The 18,059-nt window shown below is 44.9% G+C and overlaps 1 protein-coding gene across 1 annotated transcript in view; it reads left to right on the top strand.

Moving 5' to 3' along the window:
* BICC1 (BicC family RNA binding protein 1) overlaps positions 1-18,059 on the top strand; it is a gene marked incomplete at its 5' end in the record, with an annotated part of 107,585 nt that overhangs the window by 25,469 nt on the left and 64,057 nt on the right. The window contains one exon of the mRNA XM_081190813.1: positions 15,688-15,734. Within this exon, the coding sequence (XP_081046939.1) occupies positions 15,688-15,734 (47 nt within the window). The remainder of the gene's footprint in view (positions 1-15,687; positions 15,735-18,059) is intronic.

The following is an 18,059-nucleotide window of genomic DNA, read 5'->3' as shown; positions in this document are numbered from 1 at the left end:
AATTTATTTCCCCCCCAGGTTTGCGCAGCCATCCCCAAGCTAGAAGAGAGAGACAGAGCGCTCCATCTCCCTCTTCTGCCTTCAGGGACAGCATCTCTAGCCTCCGTGGGGCAGCGGCTTGCCCCGCTGTCCCCCGAGCTTGTGGGGCTGGCGGGGGGGGGGGGGAGAAGCAAGCTTGCTCCCCCCCCCAGCCTTCAGATCAGGTCAGGGAATAGCGGGGTGGCGGCGCTGCGCCTCCCTGCTATCCCCCGAGCTTATGGGCTGCAGGCTGCTGCCTGCAAGCCTTGCGACCCCGCAGGACCTCGCGCCGGGATCCGGGGGGTGGCACGGAGCTGCAGGAAGCCCTGGAGCGCAGGCAGCTCCGCGCCACCCTCCGGAGCTCCGCGCAGCTTCGCGCCGGGATCGGGAGGGTGGCGCGGAGCTGTAAGAAGCCCTGGAGCACAGGCAGCTCCGCGCCACCCTCCGGAGCCCCGCGCAGCTTCACGCCGGGATCGGGAGGGTGGCACGGAGGTGCCTGTGCTCCAGGGCTTCTTGCAGCTCCGCGCCACCCTCTGGAGCCCCGCGCAGCTCCGCGCCGGGATCGGGAGGGTGGCACGGAGGTGCCTGTGCTCCAGGGCTTCTTGCAGCTCTGCGCCACCCTCTGGAGCCCCGCGCAGCTCCCCGCCGGGATCGGGAGGGTGGCACGGAGGTGCCTGTGCTCCAGGGCTTCTTGCAGCTCTGCGCCACCCTCCGGAGCCCCGCGCAGCTTCGCGCCGGGATCGGGAGGGTGGCACGGAGCTGCCTGTGCTCCAGGGCTTCTTGCAGCTCCGCGCCACCTTCCGGAGCCCCGCGCAGCTTCGCGCCGGGATCGGGAGGGTGGCACGGAGCTGCCTGTGCTCCAGGGCTTCTTGCAGCTCCGCGCCACCTTCCGGAGCCCCGCGCAGCTTCGCGCCGGGATCGGGAGGGTGGCGCGGAGCTGCAAGAAGCCCTGGAGCGCAGGCAGTTCCGCGCCACACTCTAGAGCCCTGCGCAGCTTCGCGCCGGGATTGGGAGGGTGGCGCGGAGCTGTAAGAAGCCCTGGAGCACAGGCAGCTCCCCGCCACCCTCCAGAGCCCTGCGCAGCTTCGCGCCGGGATCGGGAGGGTGGCGCGGAGCTGCAAGAAGCCCTGGAGCACAGGCAGCTCCGCGCCGCCCTCCGGAGCCCCGCGCAGCTTCGCGCCGGGATCGGGAGGGTGGCGCGGAGCTGCAAGAAGCCCTGGAGCGCAGGCAGCTCCGCGCCACCCTCCAGAGCCCTGCGCAGCTTCGCGCCGGGATTGGGAGGGTGGCGCGGAGCTGCAAGAAGCCCTGGAGCGCAGGCAGCTCCGCGCCGCCCTCCGGAGCCCCGCGCAGCTTCGCGCCGGGATCGGGAGGGTGGCACGGAGCTGCCTGTGCTCCAGGGCTTCTTGCAGCTCCGCGCCACCTTCCGGAGCCCCGCGCAGCTTCGCGCCGGGATCGGGAGGGTGGCGCGGAGCTGCAAGAAGCCCTGGAGCGCAGGCAGTTCCGCGCCACACTCTAGAGCCCTGCGCAGCTTCGCGCCGGGATCGGGAGGGTGGCGCGGAGCTGTAAGAAGCCCTGGAGCACAGGCAGCTCCCCGCCACCCTCCAGAGCCCTGCGCAGCTTCGCGCCGGGATCGGGAGGGTGGCGCGGAGCTGCAAGAAGCCCTGGAGCACAGGCAGCTCCGCGCCGCCCTCCGGAGCCCCGCGCAGCTTCGCGCCGGGATCGGGAGGGTGGCGCGGAGCTGCAAGAAGCCCTGGAGCGCAGGCAGCTCCGCGCCACCCTCCAGAGCCCTGCGCAGCTTCGCGCCGGGATTGGGAGGGTGGCGCGGAGCTGCAAGAAGCCCTGGAGCGCAGGCAGCTCCGCGCCGCCCTCCGGAGCCCCGCGCAGCTTCGCGCCGGGATCGGGAGGGTGGCGTGGAGCTGCAAGAAGCCCTGGAGCACAGGCACGCTCCGCGCCACCCTCCGGAGCTCCGCGCAGCTTCGCGCCGGGATCGGGAGGGTGGCGCGGAGCTGCAAGAAGCCCGGGGAAGCCTGCATTCGCCCCATAGGACGCACACACATTTCCCCTTCATTTTTGGAGGGGAAAAAGTGCGTCCTATAGGGCGAAAAATACGGTAATTGTGTCCACTGTCCTTTATTTGTCCAGTGCACAGATACCTCTGCTATGGGACAAGGTCAGGCAGCTCCTTCAGCTATCAAACACTGGGGGACCATTTAAGGGTGGCAGAGTAGGCTCTGTTCTGTTCTAACCTTTAGGCACAATTGACTATAGGAGTTCCCCCATGTACACATCACTTAAAGCTTTGTGTCACTCTTGTCAATTTCAATAAGACTTGCTTGGGAGAACTTTCAGGTAGATTATGCTTGATGTGAAGAAGGGGCTTTCTGCCTTGGGCACCCTGATGTCGCTGGTTGACCTTTGTCTAGGATGAGTAGCTGACATTTGGGATTTGGAGAGTATAAAGGAGGGCAGATGGAATTAAGTTCATATTAGGGTCCTTATCAGTTTCTTCATGTCTTGGTTTTAAAAATATTACTCATTGCCTCTGCAGATGAGAGTGTCTTTAGCACCTGCATATTTTTGAAAGAGAGAGGGCATTGAAATACACAGCTGGCAATGAATATGGAAGGGCACTTAATTCAAATGCACAGAGCTGGTTTTACTTAACTGATTTGTCTAAAGAATGCACACTGGCAACAGGCATGTAGAGCAATATCCAGGGTGGTAAAAAAAGTGGTGTTGGCTTTTCCTGTTGGGTCCCTGACATTCCTTCTAAATTAGTGCAATTCCTACGTCTCCTTAAAAAGAACAGGCCATTTGGCAGGAGGTTTTGAGCAAAGCACAGAAACACATGGGGAATATTTTGCTAGAGGGATATTTAGTAGGAAATTTAAGACTGGCTGCATCTGAAGTCACATGCTATGCTATCTCATCCTCTAAACATCTGACACACCATGAAAAGTTTACAGTCTGCGAGGGGAGATGATGCATGTAAGATGTGTTTGAAAGTACTAGATATTTTGTTGTGCTGCTAAACACACACACAAAAAACTCTGTCTGACAAACTGCACCGAAGTGACCCTTGTTAAAAACATGCAACTTACTCTAGCAAACACTCGTGACAGACCTTTAGTATGCATGGATGTATGTGAGAATCTCTGGGACACTTAGGTGTGCTTAGTTACGTACACTGCTTTTTGGTGAACGTGCCTGCTTTCATCATCATTTAAATGAAAGTGCACATCTCTGTCATCTGCTGCTAGCTGTGTGCAGCACTTTCTACTGTGTAGTTCAAGTAGGATCTACTCTTTCCCCCCCAATCTCTGCTTTATGTAGTGGTTTTCTTATATCTAGTTCCCAGATCCCAGTTTCTATGCAGTTTGCTGTAGCTGAAACTATTTACTTGCATAAGGTGAATCTATGGACAGGGTCCATAGCAGGTCCATAGCAAGATTGTTGCCCTTGTGGTGTAATGCTGTGATATTCAGTCTTCAGCACAGAGGATCAACAAATGCATTTCTTGATCTGGTGAGAGCATCTGCCTACCGAGTCCCACCAACAAGTTTGGTTCCTTAGTTCAGATGCTCCTCCCCAGTCTACAAGCATCCATTTTAGCATGCTGTGGTTTCAAGCGCAGAATTGGTCCAGGCCGTGACTTATGTTGAGTTGTGTTTGCATCTGAGTTCAGCCAATAACCTCAATGTTTTGTTCAACTGGGAAATAAAGTAGAAGACGTGAACAGTGCCACGTGCAGAACTAGGAAAGTACACAGATGTGCCTATGATGGTTTCGTGCTATTTTAATTTTCTTGACTTGATCTACTACAGTTCTCGCAGTTAATCATTTGCTGCTCAGTATTTTTTGCTCATGCAGAAATGAAATGTTACTTGGCTTTGGAGTTGCTGTAGAGGAAGTCAGGGGGCAATGTTCCAAACAAGCTTAATTTTTCATTTGTTTCAGGTTTCTTGGAGTGCATGATACTTTGTTTTCTCTTCCATCATTTCATGTACAATTAACATACTGAGTAATAAATATTCAGTTACATTGTGGGGATATTCTGAATATAGGAAATTTGAAAACAAAAGAAAATGTTAAGTCCAATTGCATTTAGCTGTACTCCATGCTTATTCCTTTATATCATTAGAAGGCCACTTCATGCATTGTTCTTTAGGTGTACACCAAAAATAATAAATGCGTAAGGATTATGGCTAGATAATGTGTGTGGAGCACTTTGAGCACATGAAAGCACTATAGAAATGTTGTTTTGCATACTTCAAAGCCTCAGGGACTGAATATGGAGCAATAGTTTTGAATCTGTGTTTTTCCATTATTAAGGCTAGTTACACTTAAGGCCAGATTGGTAAATGGTTTGTTAATACAGGCTATCATCCAAAAAGCTACCGTATTTTTCGCTCCATAGGACGCACTTTTTCCCTCCTAAAAAGTAAGGGAAAAAGTCTGTGCGTCTTATGGAGCGAATGTGTGTTACCTGGAGCCAAATCGCTGTTGTCCTGTGCTCCCGGGCTGCTCTTTGGGGGTGGGGGGAGGAGCCACGGTACTCTGCCGGCAACCTCTGCTTTCCCCTGAAGTCCCGACAAGGTTTGCAAGCAGCGGGAAGGCTGTGCGCTCCCGGGCTGCTCTTTGGGGGTGGGGGGAGGAGCCACGCGGCTCTACTGGCAGCCTCTTCTTTCCCCTGAAGTCCCGACAAGGTTTGCAAGCAGAGGGAAGGCTGTGTGCTGCTGGGGTGCTTTTTGGGGGTGGAGGGAGGAGCCACACTGCTCTGCCTACAGCCTTTGCTTTCCCCTGAAGTCCCGACAAGGTTTGCAAGGTTTGCAAGCATCGGGAAGGCTGTGTGCTCCTGGGCTGCTCTTTGGGGGTGGGGGGAGGAGCCACACTGCTCTGCCTACAGCCTTTGCTTTCCCCTGAAGTCCCGACAAGGTTTGCAAGGTTTGCAAGCATCGGGAAGGCTGTGTGCTCCTGGGGTGCTTTTTTGGGGGTGGGGGGTGGGGAGCTACACTGCTCTGCCTACAGACTTTGCTTTCCCCTGAAGTCCGGATAAGGTTTGCAAGGTTTGCAAGCAGAGGGAAGGCTGTGTGCTCCTGGGGTGGAGGGTGGGGGTGGGGAGCAGCAAATTGCTGTCTCTCAGTGCCTCCTAATTCAGCTGCAAAGGATTGCCTAACTGGATTCTGAGCTCCATTTGAAGTTTAAAAATAGTAAGTTTGGGGATTTCTTCAAGTAGCAGTTTTGGGGAAATAGTCATAAATACATACAAAGCATCTCCACAAACCAGTAATAGTAATTTCAGCTAAAACTGAGCAGGTATCTGGCTCAGGAACAGTTTAAACTGCACAGCTATAACCAGACATCCTGTGTGTGTGTGGACCATGTTCCTAGTAGCTAATCTTTACTGCTGAAAAGAGGCTCTGATATTCCACTCCAACTCTATAATTCATTATACAAATTCTTACAAGTACAGTCCACCTATACTAAACCAAAAACATTGTGTTCTCTTGGTATTGAACGGAAGCTATTCATCTGCCCTCTTTTCCTCCTCTGTTCTTTACTCAGTCACTCCATTTTGAATCTTCCTTTCAAAACAACCATGCCTGTTTTGAGAAAACTTCAGAGATTTAGGAACTGGAGCACAATCATTTGATCTTTAGCTTCACAGTATTTTAATATTCTTTTGGAAGCCGCCCAGAGTGGCTGGGGAGGCCCAGCCAGATGGGTGGGGTATTAATAATAATAATAATAATAATAATAATTATTATTATTATTATTATTATTATTATTATTATTATTATCATCACCACCATCATCATCATCATCTTTTTGCTGTTCCTCCATACTCCAAGCACTTCTCATTTGCACAGCCCTGGTTTCTCTCCCTGACTATTAATATTCTTGATTAATAACAGTAAAATGCTCAAATTTTAGTTTTTGTGACTGTTGCCAATACTGACTTCCCAGTGATGATGAAAACAGCTACATTCTAATGGAATGTCTGTCCTTTTTTCATTCTCTTCATTATATACTGTGGCTTGCTTTAAAGCAGCAAAGTGGACAGGAGCCACACACTTTGCTGTTTTAAATAGTTTAGTACAAAATTTGAGTCAGATTTTTTTCCTTGTTTTCCTGCTCTAAAAACTTTGTGCGTCTTTTGGTCAGGAGCGTCCTATGGAGCGAAAAATACGGTACTTCAGGCTTGCCCAGGGGTGTGGACAGACGCAATGGGATTTTATCCCCCCCCCCTTTTGAACAGTTGGCTCTTGTGCCAGTTTGGGCTGAATTGATGTAACAGTATCAGTGACCCTTGGTAGGTGGCCGGGCTCTCATCTCTGATGTCCCCTTGAACTTCAGAGATTATCATAAAAGTAGCACAAAGTCTTGCTGCTTCTGTGTTCGCTGCTGGGGATGAGTTCTTGCCCTCCTTTCTTTAGACTTCGCTCTGATGTTTGTCTGTGATGCTGTGCAGGGCTTTGGAAGCATTTGGATGTTGCCAGACTTCTCGCTGTTTTATGGGTTTCTCCAAAGCCTCACACAATATCTGGGACAAGCCACCACCCCTCTCTCCAGACTAAAAGATACACTGTCCACCGGCCTTTTAGCTCCAGTCTTTGTGAACACCTGCACTTCAGTTTCAAAAACAATTTGCACCTGAGTGGCAACGAAAGCTTCTGCTTGACAAGCATGGCCCCCAAACGGCATTGATCACATAGAGCAAGATTCTTTGGATCTTGGCCATAAACTTCAGATATTTAGGCAAAGAGCAATATTTAGGAAATGCATAAAAGTCTGGAAAGACTTCAGTCTGGGTATTTAGGCAGCTTTCTGCAAAAGGCTTAGACAGTTAAAATTAATTTTGGTCATTTTCTGGTCAGCAGCAATACATTTGAAAAATGCAGTTCCATGCTCATTCTTGACCATTTAATCTGGCAGCAGTGTATGTTGACAGTACTCCAGTTTTGTTTTCAAACATTGCTCAAATCCCAGTGGTAAACAGATCCTCCTGGAAGAATTATGTTAGCAGATGGACCTAAAATCTGATTTGTGACTTTTGTAAGCTTATATTCCACTGCCACAGTTTGAGCAATATGTAGCAATAAATTAGTTTCCTTATCCAGAGGAGCACAGTATCCCTAAACACTCTGCATATCTGATTTTTCTTGTATGGGGGGGGGGGAATGGAAGAAAATTGGTTAAGGTTACAAACTTTCACTTTTTCAGCACAGACAAAAATTAATTCAGCCATCCATTTGAGAGAAATGAATTTTGATGACAGATTGAGACTCAATAGAGTCGACAGCTCTGTCTCTGAAATATGAGGAAGAACATGAGTCTGTCTCACTCATGTGGGCAGGTGATTGCTTTCCTGTGTCTCTCCCTCCCTCACCCATTGAACATCCTCTTCCACTGTCACCAAGACCTGGCCACAGGGTGGAGGAAGAAGAGCCAGGTGACACTCCCTCCTTTACCTCGGGATTTGAGGAGAGAGGAAGGAAGGAAGAGAACAAGCTGGCTGGCTGGGTGCCAGAGGAGGATGAAGGTCCCAGATGGAGACGGGGTGGCAGGGATGGTGTGAATGAGTTTGAATGGATGAGGTGGAAAAGGGAAAAGAGAAAATGGATGCCCTTGCCCACTCTGTCTCTGCTGAGCAGATGTGTGACGTTACAACTACATTCCCCAGTGGGAATGTGGCCTTCAGACCTGAGAAGATTGCTCACCCCTGCCTTGGCATCTCTAGCCTGACCAAGTTTTAGTTATTTTTACTGATGTGGTAGACAGTTCTCCCACAATTATCACAAGTATCTAAATTCATACGAAAACAATATGTGACAGGGGATGAGAAACTGGTGAGCTAAAGGTTTGACATCTGCCATTCCTAAAAAAATGCTTCAAAACTGATCATTGGAGAAAATGGGAATGCATATAAAAGATAATCTGATATCTTCACAGGAATGAAGCACCATATTTGGTAGCAGTATAAGCAAAAGACAAATACTCTAGGAAAGAATATAAAGATTAATGTTTTTCATTCCCATCTTACGGATCCATATTTTCCTGGGGGGAAATGTGCAGCAAAGGCTTAGAGTTGGCTTACTTCTCACAGTTTAATAACTGTATGTAAATGCTGCAGTCAATTCTGGAAGTCATATGTAGTGGTGAGCTGTCACCTGGAAATATGAAAATATGTTATATTCTTACATATATGCAAACTCCTTGGAACTTTAGCAGTATCTCTTGTCTAGCTTATATGGAATTGAAACTAATTCTTTTACACTCTCTTGGTGATGGTGCTTAACTATACAATAGCATTGCTCGAATGAGCCTAGGAGAACTTTGCTCATCCTCTTCCTCCTGCATGGCTGAAAAGAGCGGTTTAGAAGGATTTGTTTTTGTTTACTGGACACAGCAACCTGCGGTTAAATCCAACCAACTGTGCCTAATTTTATTCTTTTGAAGCAAGCCAGCTTGAAACCATAGTTAAAGATGTCCAAAGCTAAACCGTGGCTTCAGCTAAATGGAAAGACTCCGCTGGAGGTGGAGAGGGAGAGGAAAGGCTTAAAAAATTAAACCATTCTTCAGCAACTGTGTCTGATCCTCTCATAACTTTCCAGAAAGGCCCTGAACTCATAAGCAAGAGCATTCACATTTATTTTGGTGCTGGCTGTTGCTTGATTGAGTTGTCTGATTTCATAAGCAGGACAGAGAAAAATCCTTTGGGCACATTGATCCCTTTGGGCCTTCTCAGTTTTCAGAATACCTTGGCAAGAATGAAATGCTGCAAAAACTAGATCTAATGTGTTAAAAGAAGTGTCCCTGTAAATGTTTGGGCTGCCTCTCAGAACTACCATTATGCTACCAACACCTGCCTGTCGCTTCATTTTAAGAGTGTGTAGAGTCATAGTGGAATAATGCTGAGAGTGTGGAACCAAGGCTGGGGAAACCCAGATTCAAATCTTAGGCTCACCTTGGCAACTCCCTTTATTTTCTCCCTCTCAGCCTCACTTACCTCCCAGGGTGAATATATGTGGTAGTGTTATGTGAAGTTAAAATGGAATAGGTGGCAGGGAGAGAAACGTGACCATCCTGGCCTCATTGGAGGAGAGGTACAATATTAAAAAGTCAAACTTCCCTCATGGATGGATGTTTGGGTCATTGGAATGCTTAGTGGAAACCCCAAGTAGCTCCATTTCCCTTGACCTGTTTTGCCATTCGCTTTAAGATTATTTTATTCCACCAAGCATTTAACCAGATGGGTTGAGTGGACATAGAATATATAGACAAGTCCATCAAAACAACCAACAACGAAGCGGTGTTAGCAGCAGGTAAACATGACTTGATTTGAAAGTTGAGTTCACATGCTGCATTCTTATTGTTTTGTACATTGCATTTGTTGCATTCTAGATAGTGTGCTTGCAGGGAACATCCATCTTTAACTTTCCTTAAGTTAAAAATAATACGGTTTTTTTTAAAAAAAACTACACCTGTGTACCACCTAGTAATTTTAAGTGTGGTATACATAATTATGATAATAACAAATGCAAGAAATAAGTAAAACATTAACTGATTCATTTCATACCTTATTCACAGCTTATTTGTTCTTCTCATTATAAGACATAAACCTATGATCTCTATTAACAAACAGAACCTCTAGCAAAATGTTGCAGTGTTTGCCTATCCCCTAAGATGATTCCCCTAAGATGATCCCCTAAGATGATTCTATGACTTTTCCCCAACCCCAGTTCTGCATGGAGCTTGTTTCCAAACTATGGAATTCATGCTTGAGCAAGAATTGAGAAGTCACTTTTCTAAATATCTGTATACAAGCAGCTGTGATAATATAACTTTGTTCACCAGTTTCCTATGTGCTTTGATCTTGTCTCAACAATGACTTCATTTCCTTGCTGTCAAAAACAATATTTTGTTGATGTGATGTGATGTGTTGCTGTGATTGCACTTAGAAAAGTAGCTTTTTAATGCAGTGTGGTGTAGTGGTTAAGAGCGATAGACTCGTAATCTGGGGAACTGGGTTCGCGTCTCCGCTCCTCCACATGCAGCTGCTGGGTGACCTTGGGCCAGATACACTTCTTTGAAGTCTCTTAGCCCCACTCACCTCACAGAGTGTTTGTATGGGGGAGGAAGGGAAAGGAGAATGTTAGCCACTTTGAGACTCCTTCGGACAGTGATAAAGCGGGATATAAAATCCAAACTCCTCCTCCTCCTCTTCTTCTTCTTCCCATTTAGTTGTCTGTAATGGTTCTACATGTAAGCTAAGTACCAGTATTGTTGTGTTTCACAGTTCTGAACTCTATTCACTTATGAAATCAATATCTTTCTCGAGGTGACTTACAAGTATATAAAATATGCAGGATTTTAAAAAGGTAGGGCTACATTTGTGCCAAGATAATTGAACATCTGTGGACACCCAACTTTTGGCATGTCTTCCCAATTTGCGCTATACAGTTGCATAATAATAAGTTGTTTATTATTATTTTTTCAAACGCTGAACATGGAATGCTTTTGGAGGGGCTAGTTTCAAATGTGGTCAGCTAGCCATAAATTGAAGACGGCCAATTTAAGGACAATACAGGTCCTATCAATAAGAACTCAACTTATTTTTCTCATAATACAAATAGTTGCAGTGTATCCCAAACCTAGAACAGGAACCTTGTGGCAGTGTTTGGGATTTTCAGGAGAAATGTATTTCCCACCCTTCTGAAACCTTCCTTCACTCCTATATCATGCTCAAGGGCTGGCATCTGACACTCAGGTCCAGGGTATAGCATAAGTAAGTTTTCTAAGCTCACTGCACTCTGAGCCTAATGCACACCTTCGTGAAACTATGAGCTGGTTTATTTAGAAGTTCACTTATATCCTGGGTCTTTGGCCCCCAGAGCAGTGTACGGAACATAGACAAAAGCAGCTCATATGAAAACAAAACAAGAAAGTTAATGTAGCAACAATTCCAGAATTCTGAAATAGAAAAACCATCAAGCCCAAAATAAAAAATAAAATAAATAAAGTCAAGAAGCAAAAACAATACTCCAGGGGATATGCTTGAACAACAGCTGTTTTAACTTGCTTCCTATATTCCCAAAGTGAGACATTATAGACCTCCTAGGGCTGTCATGATTTCAGCGCTGGAGACCTCCGATGGAGGGATCCCATTATGAGCCCCAGATTTTGATTTTTTAAAATCTGAATTGGCCCAATTCATCTATAGACTTGTATTCACCCACTACATACCCCTGGTACTAATCCACATATCTTGGTACAAATCCAGGCTCCTCTCTGAATTTGCTGAGAGTCTTCTGGCCCCAAATATACCATTCTGGGTCTATTTTTTCTTAGTAGTAAAGGCTGTGAGGATGAGCGAGAGAAACTCTGTAGAACTCGCTACATAGCAACAGCACTTTGTGATCAGTTTCTAGTAATTTCAAATAAATAAAAATGGAAAAATTGGTTAGTAGCTAATTAAAAATTCTTGTATTTATCCTTGGTGTGAGTCAGCTCAGCTAGTGGCCTGGTTTGCATGTCACTTTAAACCATAGTTAAGTTAAAACAGCTGAAATCGTGAGCACTTCATTCCTCTGCTGCTTCTACTGTTTGCAGCTAAGCCACAGGCTGGCTTAGTAGATCATAGATCATAGAATTGTAGAGTTGGAAGGATCATCTAGTCCAGGGGTTGTCAACCTGGTCCCTACTGCCCACTAGTGGGCGTTTCAGGATTCTAGGTGGGAGGTAGGGGGTTCTACGGCATAAGCTGAATCCTCCTTCCATCGAGCTCTGGTGGGCGGTAAGGAAATTTTATCATCAAGAAAGATGCATTAGTGGGCAGAAGGTATAAAAAGGTTGACTACCCCTGATCTAGTCCAACCCTCTGCAATGCAGGAATAAGCAGCTGCCCCATACGGGGATTGAACTGGCAACCTTAGCATTACCAGCACCATGCTCTAAGCAACTGAGTTATCCAGGCTGTTAACTCCAAACCCAGGTTCATGGCTTGTTCTCCAACAAAGAGCTTTAATCAAGGTTTGTTAGAAATGAAGCCGGTGACTGCACAGAAAAGGGGGATGGAACTATTGACACAAGTCCTAGATGTCCAGTAATAAATTCAAAAGCTGCATACAACCTAGGAATACAGTATAGATACTCTAGTACCAGATTTCTATAATGTAAGCTCTATTTACCCACCAGGGGTCATTTGAATGGCAGCCATATTGGCTCAGTACCAGAAGTGCTAATTTAACTGTGTTGGGACTATGACCCCTGGGTGGCTTCTGCAGTTTGTGTCAATACGGATGAAAAAATCTTGGAAAGAAATACATGTCCAAAGATGAATGACACTTTCAAAAGACCTACAACAATTCTAAATTTACACAAAATTTAACTTGGCTTCATAAATCTTCACTCTTTGAAATATACTAGAAGCCGCTGCAGTAGACTAGAATTGAAATAACACTCAAGTAGAATTTCAAGATCATTTATTTAAATTTGATCTCAAGGATTTTCAATAGTACTTTCTCATGGTTAAGTAGACAAAACCTTGAAGTTCATGGATGCCATAATAGTTAACACATGTTTCAACTTTGTCCTGTTAGTTTTGGATAGGCGTTTTGCAGCCCCATATTGGCTGAAAATGAGAAGTGTGTGAAATGCAATATTGCATGATAACTGTGGAAGCCGCAAGAGTAAAGCTGAAAATACAAATTGCTTAACGTATATATTTGAATAGAAATAGATAGTTTTCAACACACCTGCCATTTATATACAATAGACTGCTTTCTTAGGAAAAGCCTGATAGTCTTTACAAATGTTGTAACAGAAAAAAATGCAAGGCCTGTTAAATTTCATATGTTAGCAGGAGTCTGTGCGTGGGAGAAAATAGCTTGCTGTAAAGGCTTAGGCCAGGGGTTGTCAATTTCTGAATTTTCGTGGTTAGCCTATTCACCAGACAACGGTCCAGAAGTATATTTTCTTACACAAACAAACCCCTTAGGAGTGTGCAGGCTTCATAGCCATGAGCAGAACAAAGTAGAGTTTCTTTATATTATGGGGTGCATATCCATCTCATATAAAACCCAGAGAGATGTAACATGGAATACTGCTCTAACCTAGCTCCATGGTGCAGCAGTAAAACTGCTAGGACATTTGCAAAGCTAAGCAGGGTCTGTTATGGTTACAAATTGGATGGGGTACATTGTGTTGAGATTCCTCCATTGCAGGGGTTTGGACGAGATGACCATCAGGATCCCTTCCAGCTCTAAGGTCCCATTAATTCCATGAATCCCTTAGTTCTTTTGAAAACAAATTCAATTTGCCACAGTAAAGTTTGGCATATTTGGTAGGGACCAGACATAAAACGGGCCTGGAAGACCATATCCTCACGTTTGGAGGGCAATATTTACCCCAAGGACTGCCAGTTGATCACTGTTGGCTTAGGCTAGGCCAGGAATTTGTTTAACTTTAATATAAAAGGGCATAAGTGCTTGATAGATGAAGAGATACATGAATGTGCATCAAAGGGATTAGAAGATAGTTGTGAGTGGCAGTCTCTGCGTATTGTTCTGTTGGGAATGTCTATAATCTTTAGCTATAATCACATGTAAGTGGATGTTGCAATGTGTTTCTGACTAAAGGCAGCAGAAATTTATTCTAATTAAATTGGAAATGTGCATAAAATGAAAGGAAGATAGCTCAAAGCTATACTGAGCCAGTGTATGAGAGAAACTGGTGGGCTCTATTAATTATTATAGGGTTGCCATATTTCAAAAATTAAAAACCAGGACACCCTGAAAGTTGTTTTGGGTTTACTTGCCAAAGATCCAGAACAAACTGCCACCTTCTGGAAATTCCCACCCTCCCTAGACGCCACATCCACCTTTGAAATCCCAATAATGTCCGGGGAAATCCGTACGTATTGCAGCGCTAATAAATACTTGCCTGTTTTCAGTTGCCCCTGCATGCTCAACTTGGTACAATAGCAAAGAGCTGCTTTCTTCCAAATTCCAATCTCTTTTTGCGATTAGGATGGTAACTCTCCTCTCTTAAATGGCTATCTGCAACAGTAGATCTGAAACTTCAGTTCAGTAGCTACTGAACACTGTTAATGTTCCTCTGCATGGATAAAGTCTTGCCAAAATTCATTATATCTTGCTAGTCTTTGTTGTTATGTGTGGCACGGTAGTATATTTTGAACAACAACAATAAGCTTTGAGAGGTTCCTGGGTATTCCAGTGTCTAAACTCATGTCTAGAAAACGCAAATATTTTCAGTCCAGCGCTATGCTAGCCTGCCTCCTCCATCCCCTAGCAAGTTTTAAGTTGAAGTTGGCACTGGTACCTGAGATCATGAACTTTTCCTGCTTTGTCTTTTTAGCATATGTACCATGGGTTTCAATGTTATCATAGCATTTGCTAGAAAAACTGGTTTCCCACTCTGAAGAACAACTAGTTAGTCCTAGTTTGTCATTAAAATAATCACCAATGGTCAGTAACCGCAACTGTTTTATAAAGCATATTAGAATTGTTTGGTAAATTTCATTTTCAAAATGAGATGATCAAAAGGAGCATCTCAGAAAATGTATCTTTATGGTTAAATAAAGGGGCTAAGCTGTGTGAGTGATGTGTAACAGAATACTTTCAAATGTACAGACACACTTGGTTTGCTCATTGAAGGAAGTTCAAAGACTGGCATATTTTAGATGCAAAAGCCAAAGTAAAACATTAGATTACATCTAGCCCTAGGCTAAGATCCAAAGAACCATACTATAATTTTTGTGCACCCTAGACAGTTTTAGGCTTCAGTTCATTAAATTAAAGCCCTCTGTATAGAAAACCATAGTTGAAACTGAGTGGACCATAGTTGAAAGGCAGCTTCTGTGACACTGCAGTCATTGTGGTGTGCTGTTCAAAAAAAGTGGGAAAATACCCTGAGCAAATACTAAGTAACTTTAGGGATTCCCACCCTGGGCTTGAAGAGATGCAGGCTACCTGCCCAGATCTCTATAGGCACGTGAGTCTGTTAGAGAGCACCAGTTTTAGTGTAATAGAGAAACCAAGCATGTTTCTCAAATTTAAATGACCATATCCAAAAATGTTGAAAATGAGCTGAACTAGCTGTACACAGGGGTATCTATGCCATTGGCTTTATGAAATGAGACTATCCAATTGCATTTTGGATCTTGATCTCTCCCACCACGACACCCATTTCAATAATCTTTCCCCATTGACAGTGCATCAGTTCTTTGGAAAGGCATTTCCTCCACGTTAAGTACAAGGGAATATGGCAGAAATCAAAGTTTTTGTTAACCACAAAGCATCCTGTGGTACATTCTCCTTTTCTCCCAACCATATTTTGCATAAAGGAGGTTGCTAGCATATGTGCAGGATTAATTGCTGTGCAAAACCTCTTCTGCTTCCAGACAGAAGTGGTTCCCATTTTTAGCAGCACTGCCATAGTAACTTTTTCAAGGAAATTCTCGTGATGGATGGGTTGCCACCCTAGTTAAACTGGGGTCAACAGTGCTTTAAGTATCTTTGTGAAAGCACCCAAGGAGAGACATAACCAGAATTGTCTTAAGCTGAGATAAAATTCATGCATGTAGGAAAATGCTACATGGCATGACAGGTGTTGCATATGTTTAATGGTGTGTCATTTTATTTTCAGCTGCTGCTGAAGGAAAAGGCAAAAGTGGAGAAGACTTTTTTCAGAAGGTAAGCAAAACTGCACTTAGTCATCTCTGTCTAACAATATTACATTTATCACTATAATTGTAGGCATGGTGATTGATATTTTAGGTAAATTATCTCTGGAGCATGGACCATATGACATGTGACTTGGTTATGACCTATTGTATGTGTATGTCTGTGCATTTAGTCTCCAGTGCAATTTTCTTTTTTTCTTTTTTTTAATCATATTTATTAGAATTTCCAATATTGACAGAATAGAAAAAATAGAAAAGATAAAGAAAAGAAAGAAAAAGAAAGACCAATTTTAAACCCTTATTTTCATAACCTTCTTTCTGGGACTCCCTCCTTCCCCTCCCGACTGTATTCCCTTTTCCCTAAGTTGGTTCCACAAGTTCTCATTCCCAATTTAAACCTAATATGTTGTGCCTATTAGCCAATTTAAATTACAATCTTAACATCACTCCTCATCTTTAACAAAATAGAAAAAAGATTTTCCCCCCAAGATCTACCCCGTTTCCTTCCACGAATTCCCCCTTTTTTTCAAAACATGTTAAATCCCAATACCAAAGTTATATAGAAAGATAAAAGATAAAAGATAGAAGAAGATTCAAAAAGTTGGTTACATAGCCTTTGGATTCTAGAATTCCCCCTCCCTTCCCCGGTTTAGATTCCCCATGTCCATCAGTCTGTATGTTGTCGGCCTGGAGGTCTCAAGTCCACAGCCAAATTTTCCTCAAACCATCTTGCCCGAATCGCCCCGGTTCCCAGGGGGGGGGGGTTGCCTTTTCCCTCTCACCCTCGACTTTTCTCCTCCAGCACAATTCTTGTAGTATCCCATCGTGGAATTGATATTTTTTGTCAGCAATAAGCTTCTGAATCGATCTTGGTTTCTCAGTCCTTGTTTTAGCATGTTTACAATCAGGGAGGGGACTGACTTCCTTTTTAGATCCCCCCCGCTCGTGCCGAATCCGGAAAAAAAATTCCTTTTTTTCCTCCTTTTATACCCGGTTACCCAATTACTCACGGGTTGTTGTTAAATAGCCGAATTTTCAATAGAAGAAGCCAGCGCTCTCCGACGAATGGCATGCGGCTGCACTCGGCAGGGGAAGCGATAGACTCATAGCACCACGCCGCTCCCCGGCACCCGATCCGTAGCCTTTAAAAAGGCTCCTTCACGAGTCAGGAGGGCGCTAACGGTACCAGCCGAGTCCCCATGTCCACGGGCTCCGTGCCCGTGGTTTTTAAGGGTCCCCGCGTCGCCGGCGCAGTAGGACCCAGCCCCTGCCGAGCAGACTCCCTCCGGAGCTCGGAGGGAGTCCGCCATTCGGCGATGGCGCCAACCCGGAAGTCCCTCCAGTGCAATTTTCAGGTGTAGTGAGGAATAGGAATTCGGAACTGGATTAACCAAGCCTAGTATAAATACACTGAGTCTGGCCTTTCTGTCCTTGCTTGGAGAACAGAAGTCATTTCTAGCTGAAGCCTTCACTGTGGCGGCCACAGCTCAACCCAAGAAATCTTGGGTTGGAGAATACATGTTTCAGATCTGGATTAGGATTAGTCAGCCCTTTCAGTCGTTTCCAAAATGTGATGCTGTTAAAAGCTAGTATTTAAACGTTAGAATTGGCCTCTGATATGAATTGTCAGGGAGGGGTAATTTCTGCATTTAAGGGAAGTGGGTTTACATCTTTTTATACTTGTATGGTTTTCTGAAGTATTTGAAAGGCATTCTTTAACACACAGGCAAGGGAATTCTGAGGGTTAATTTTAAAGCACAGCTTTGCAGTTCTGCAGTAGGTAGGTTTAAGAACATTTGTACTGGGGCTCGCAAACTCTGGCTTGACTTACAAGTCAGCCATGATTTGTGGTTTCCACTCACCCTTTCCCCTCTCCCAAAGGGGATCTCTCAAAAAGCTTAACATGAGAACAGCCCCACCCCCTCAATCCATTCATATGAAAAGGGGTTGGTCTTATATTGCAGAGTATTGTTCGTGAGACTGCCTCTCTCCACCTGATAGTATGTTTCAAACACGCTTACAAAAAAAGATTTTCAGAGTTTACACCTTTTATTTCAGTATGTAACATTCATCTACAGTTAAAAACAGAAATAGCAATATTAAACTGTGGCTGTATTGTGGCTGTTTGTTTACCCACTTCTCAGTTATTCAACACATACTTTTCCTAATACAGTGCAGAGACAGCCTTAACACTTCACTAAGTTTGGAACCCTGTTCTTCTTTCATGACATTGCATAGGGCTGGACTAATGATATGCAATAATTTTGTGATGCATCAGTGATCACATTTGGGGAGCCCAATAAAACTTCAGGATTTTCATACGTTACAGATGCAC

This window comes from Podarcis bocagei (assembly GCF_964188305.1).
Source record: "Podarcis bocagei genome assembly, chromosome: 4".
Lineage (NCBI taxonomy): Eukaryota > Metazoa > Chordata > Lepidosauria > Squamata > Lacertidae > Podarcis > Podarcis bocagei.
This window is presented reverse-complemented; position numbering and strand designations above follow the sequence as displayed.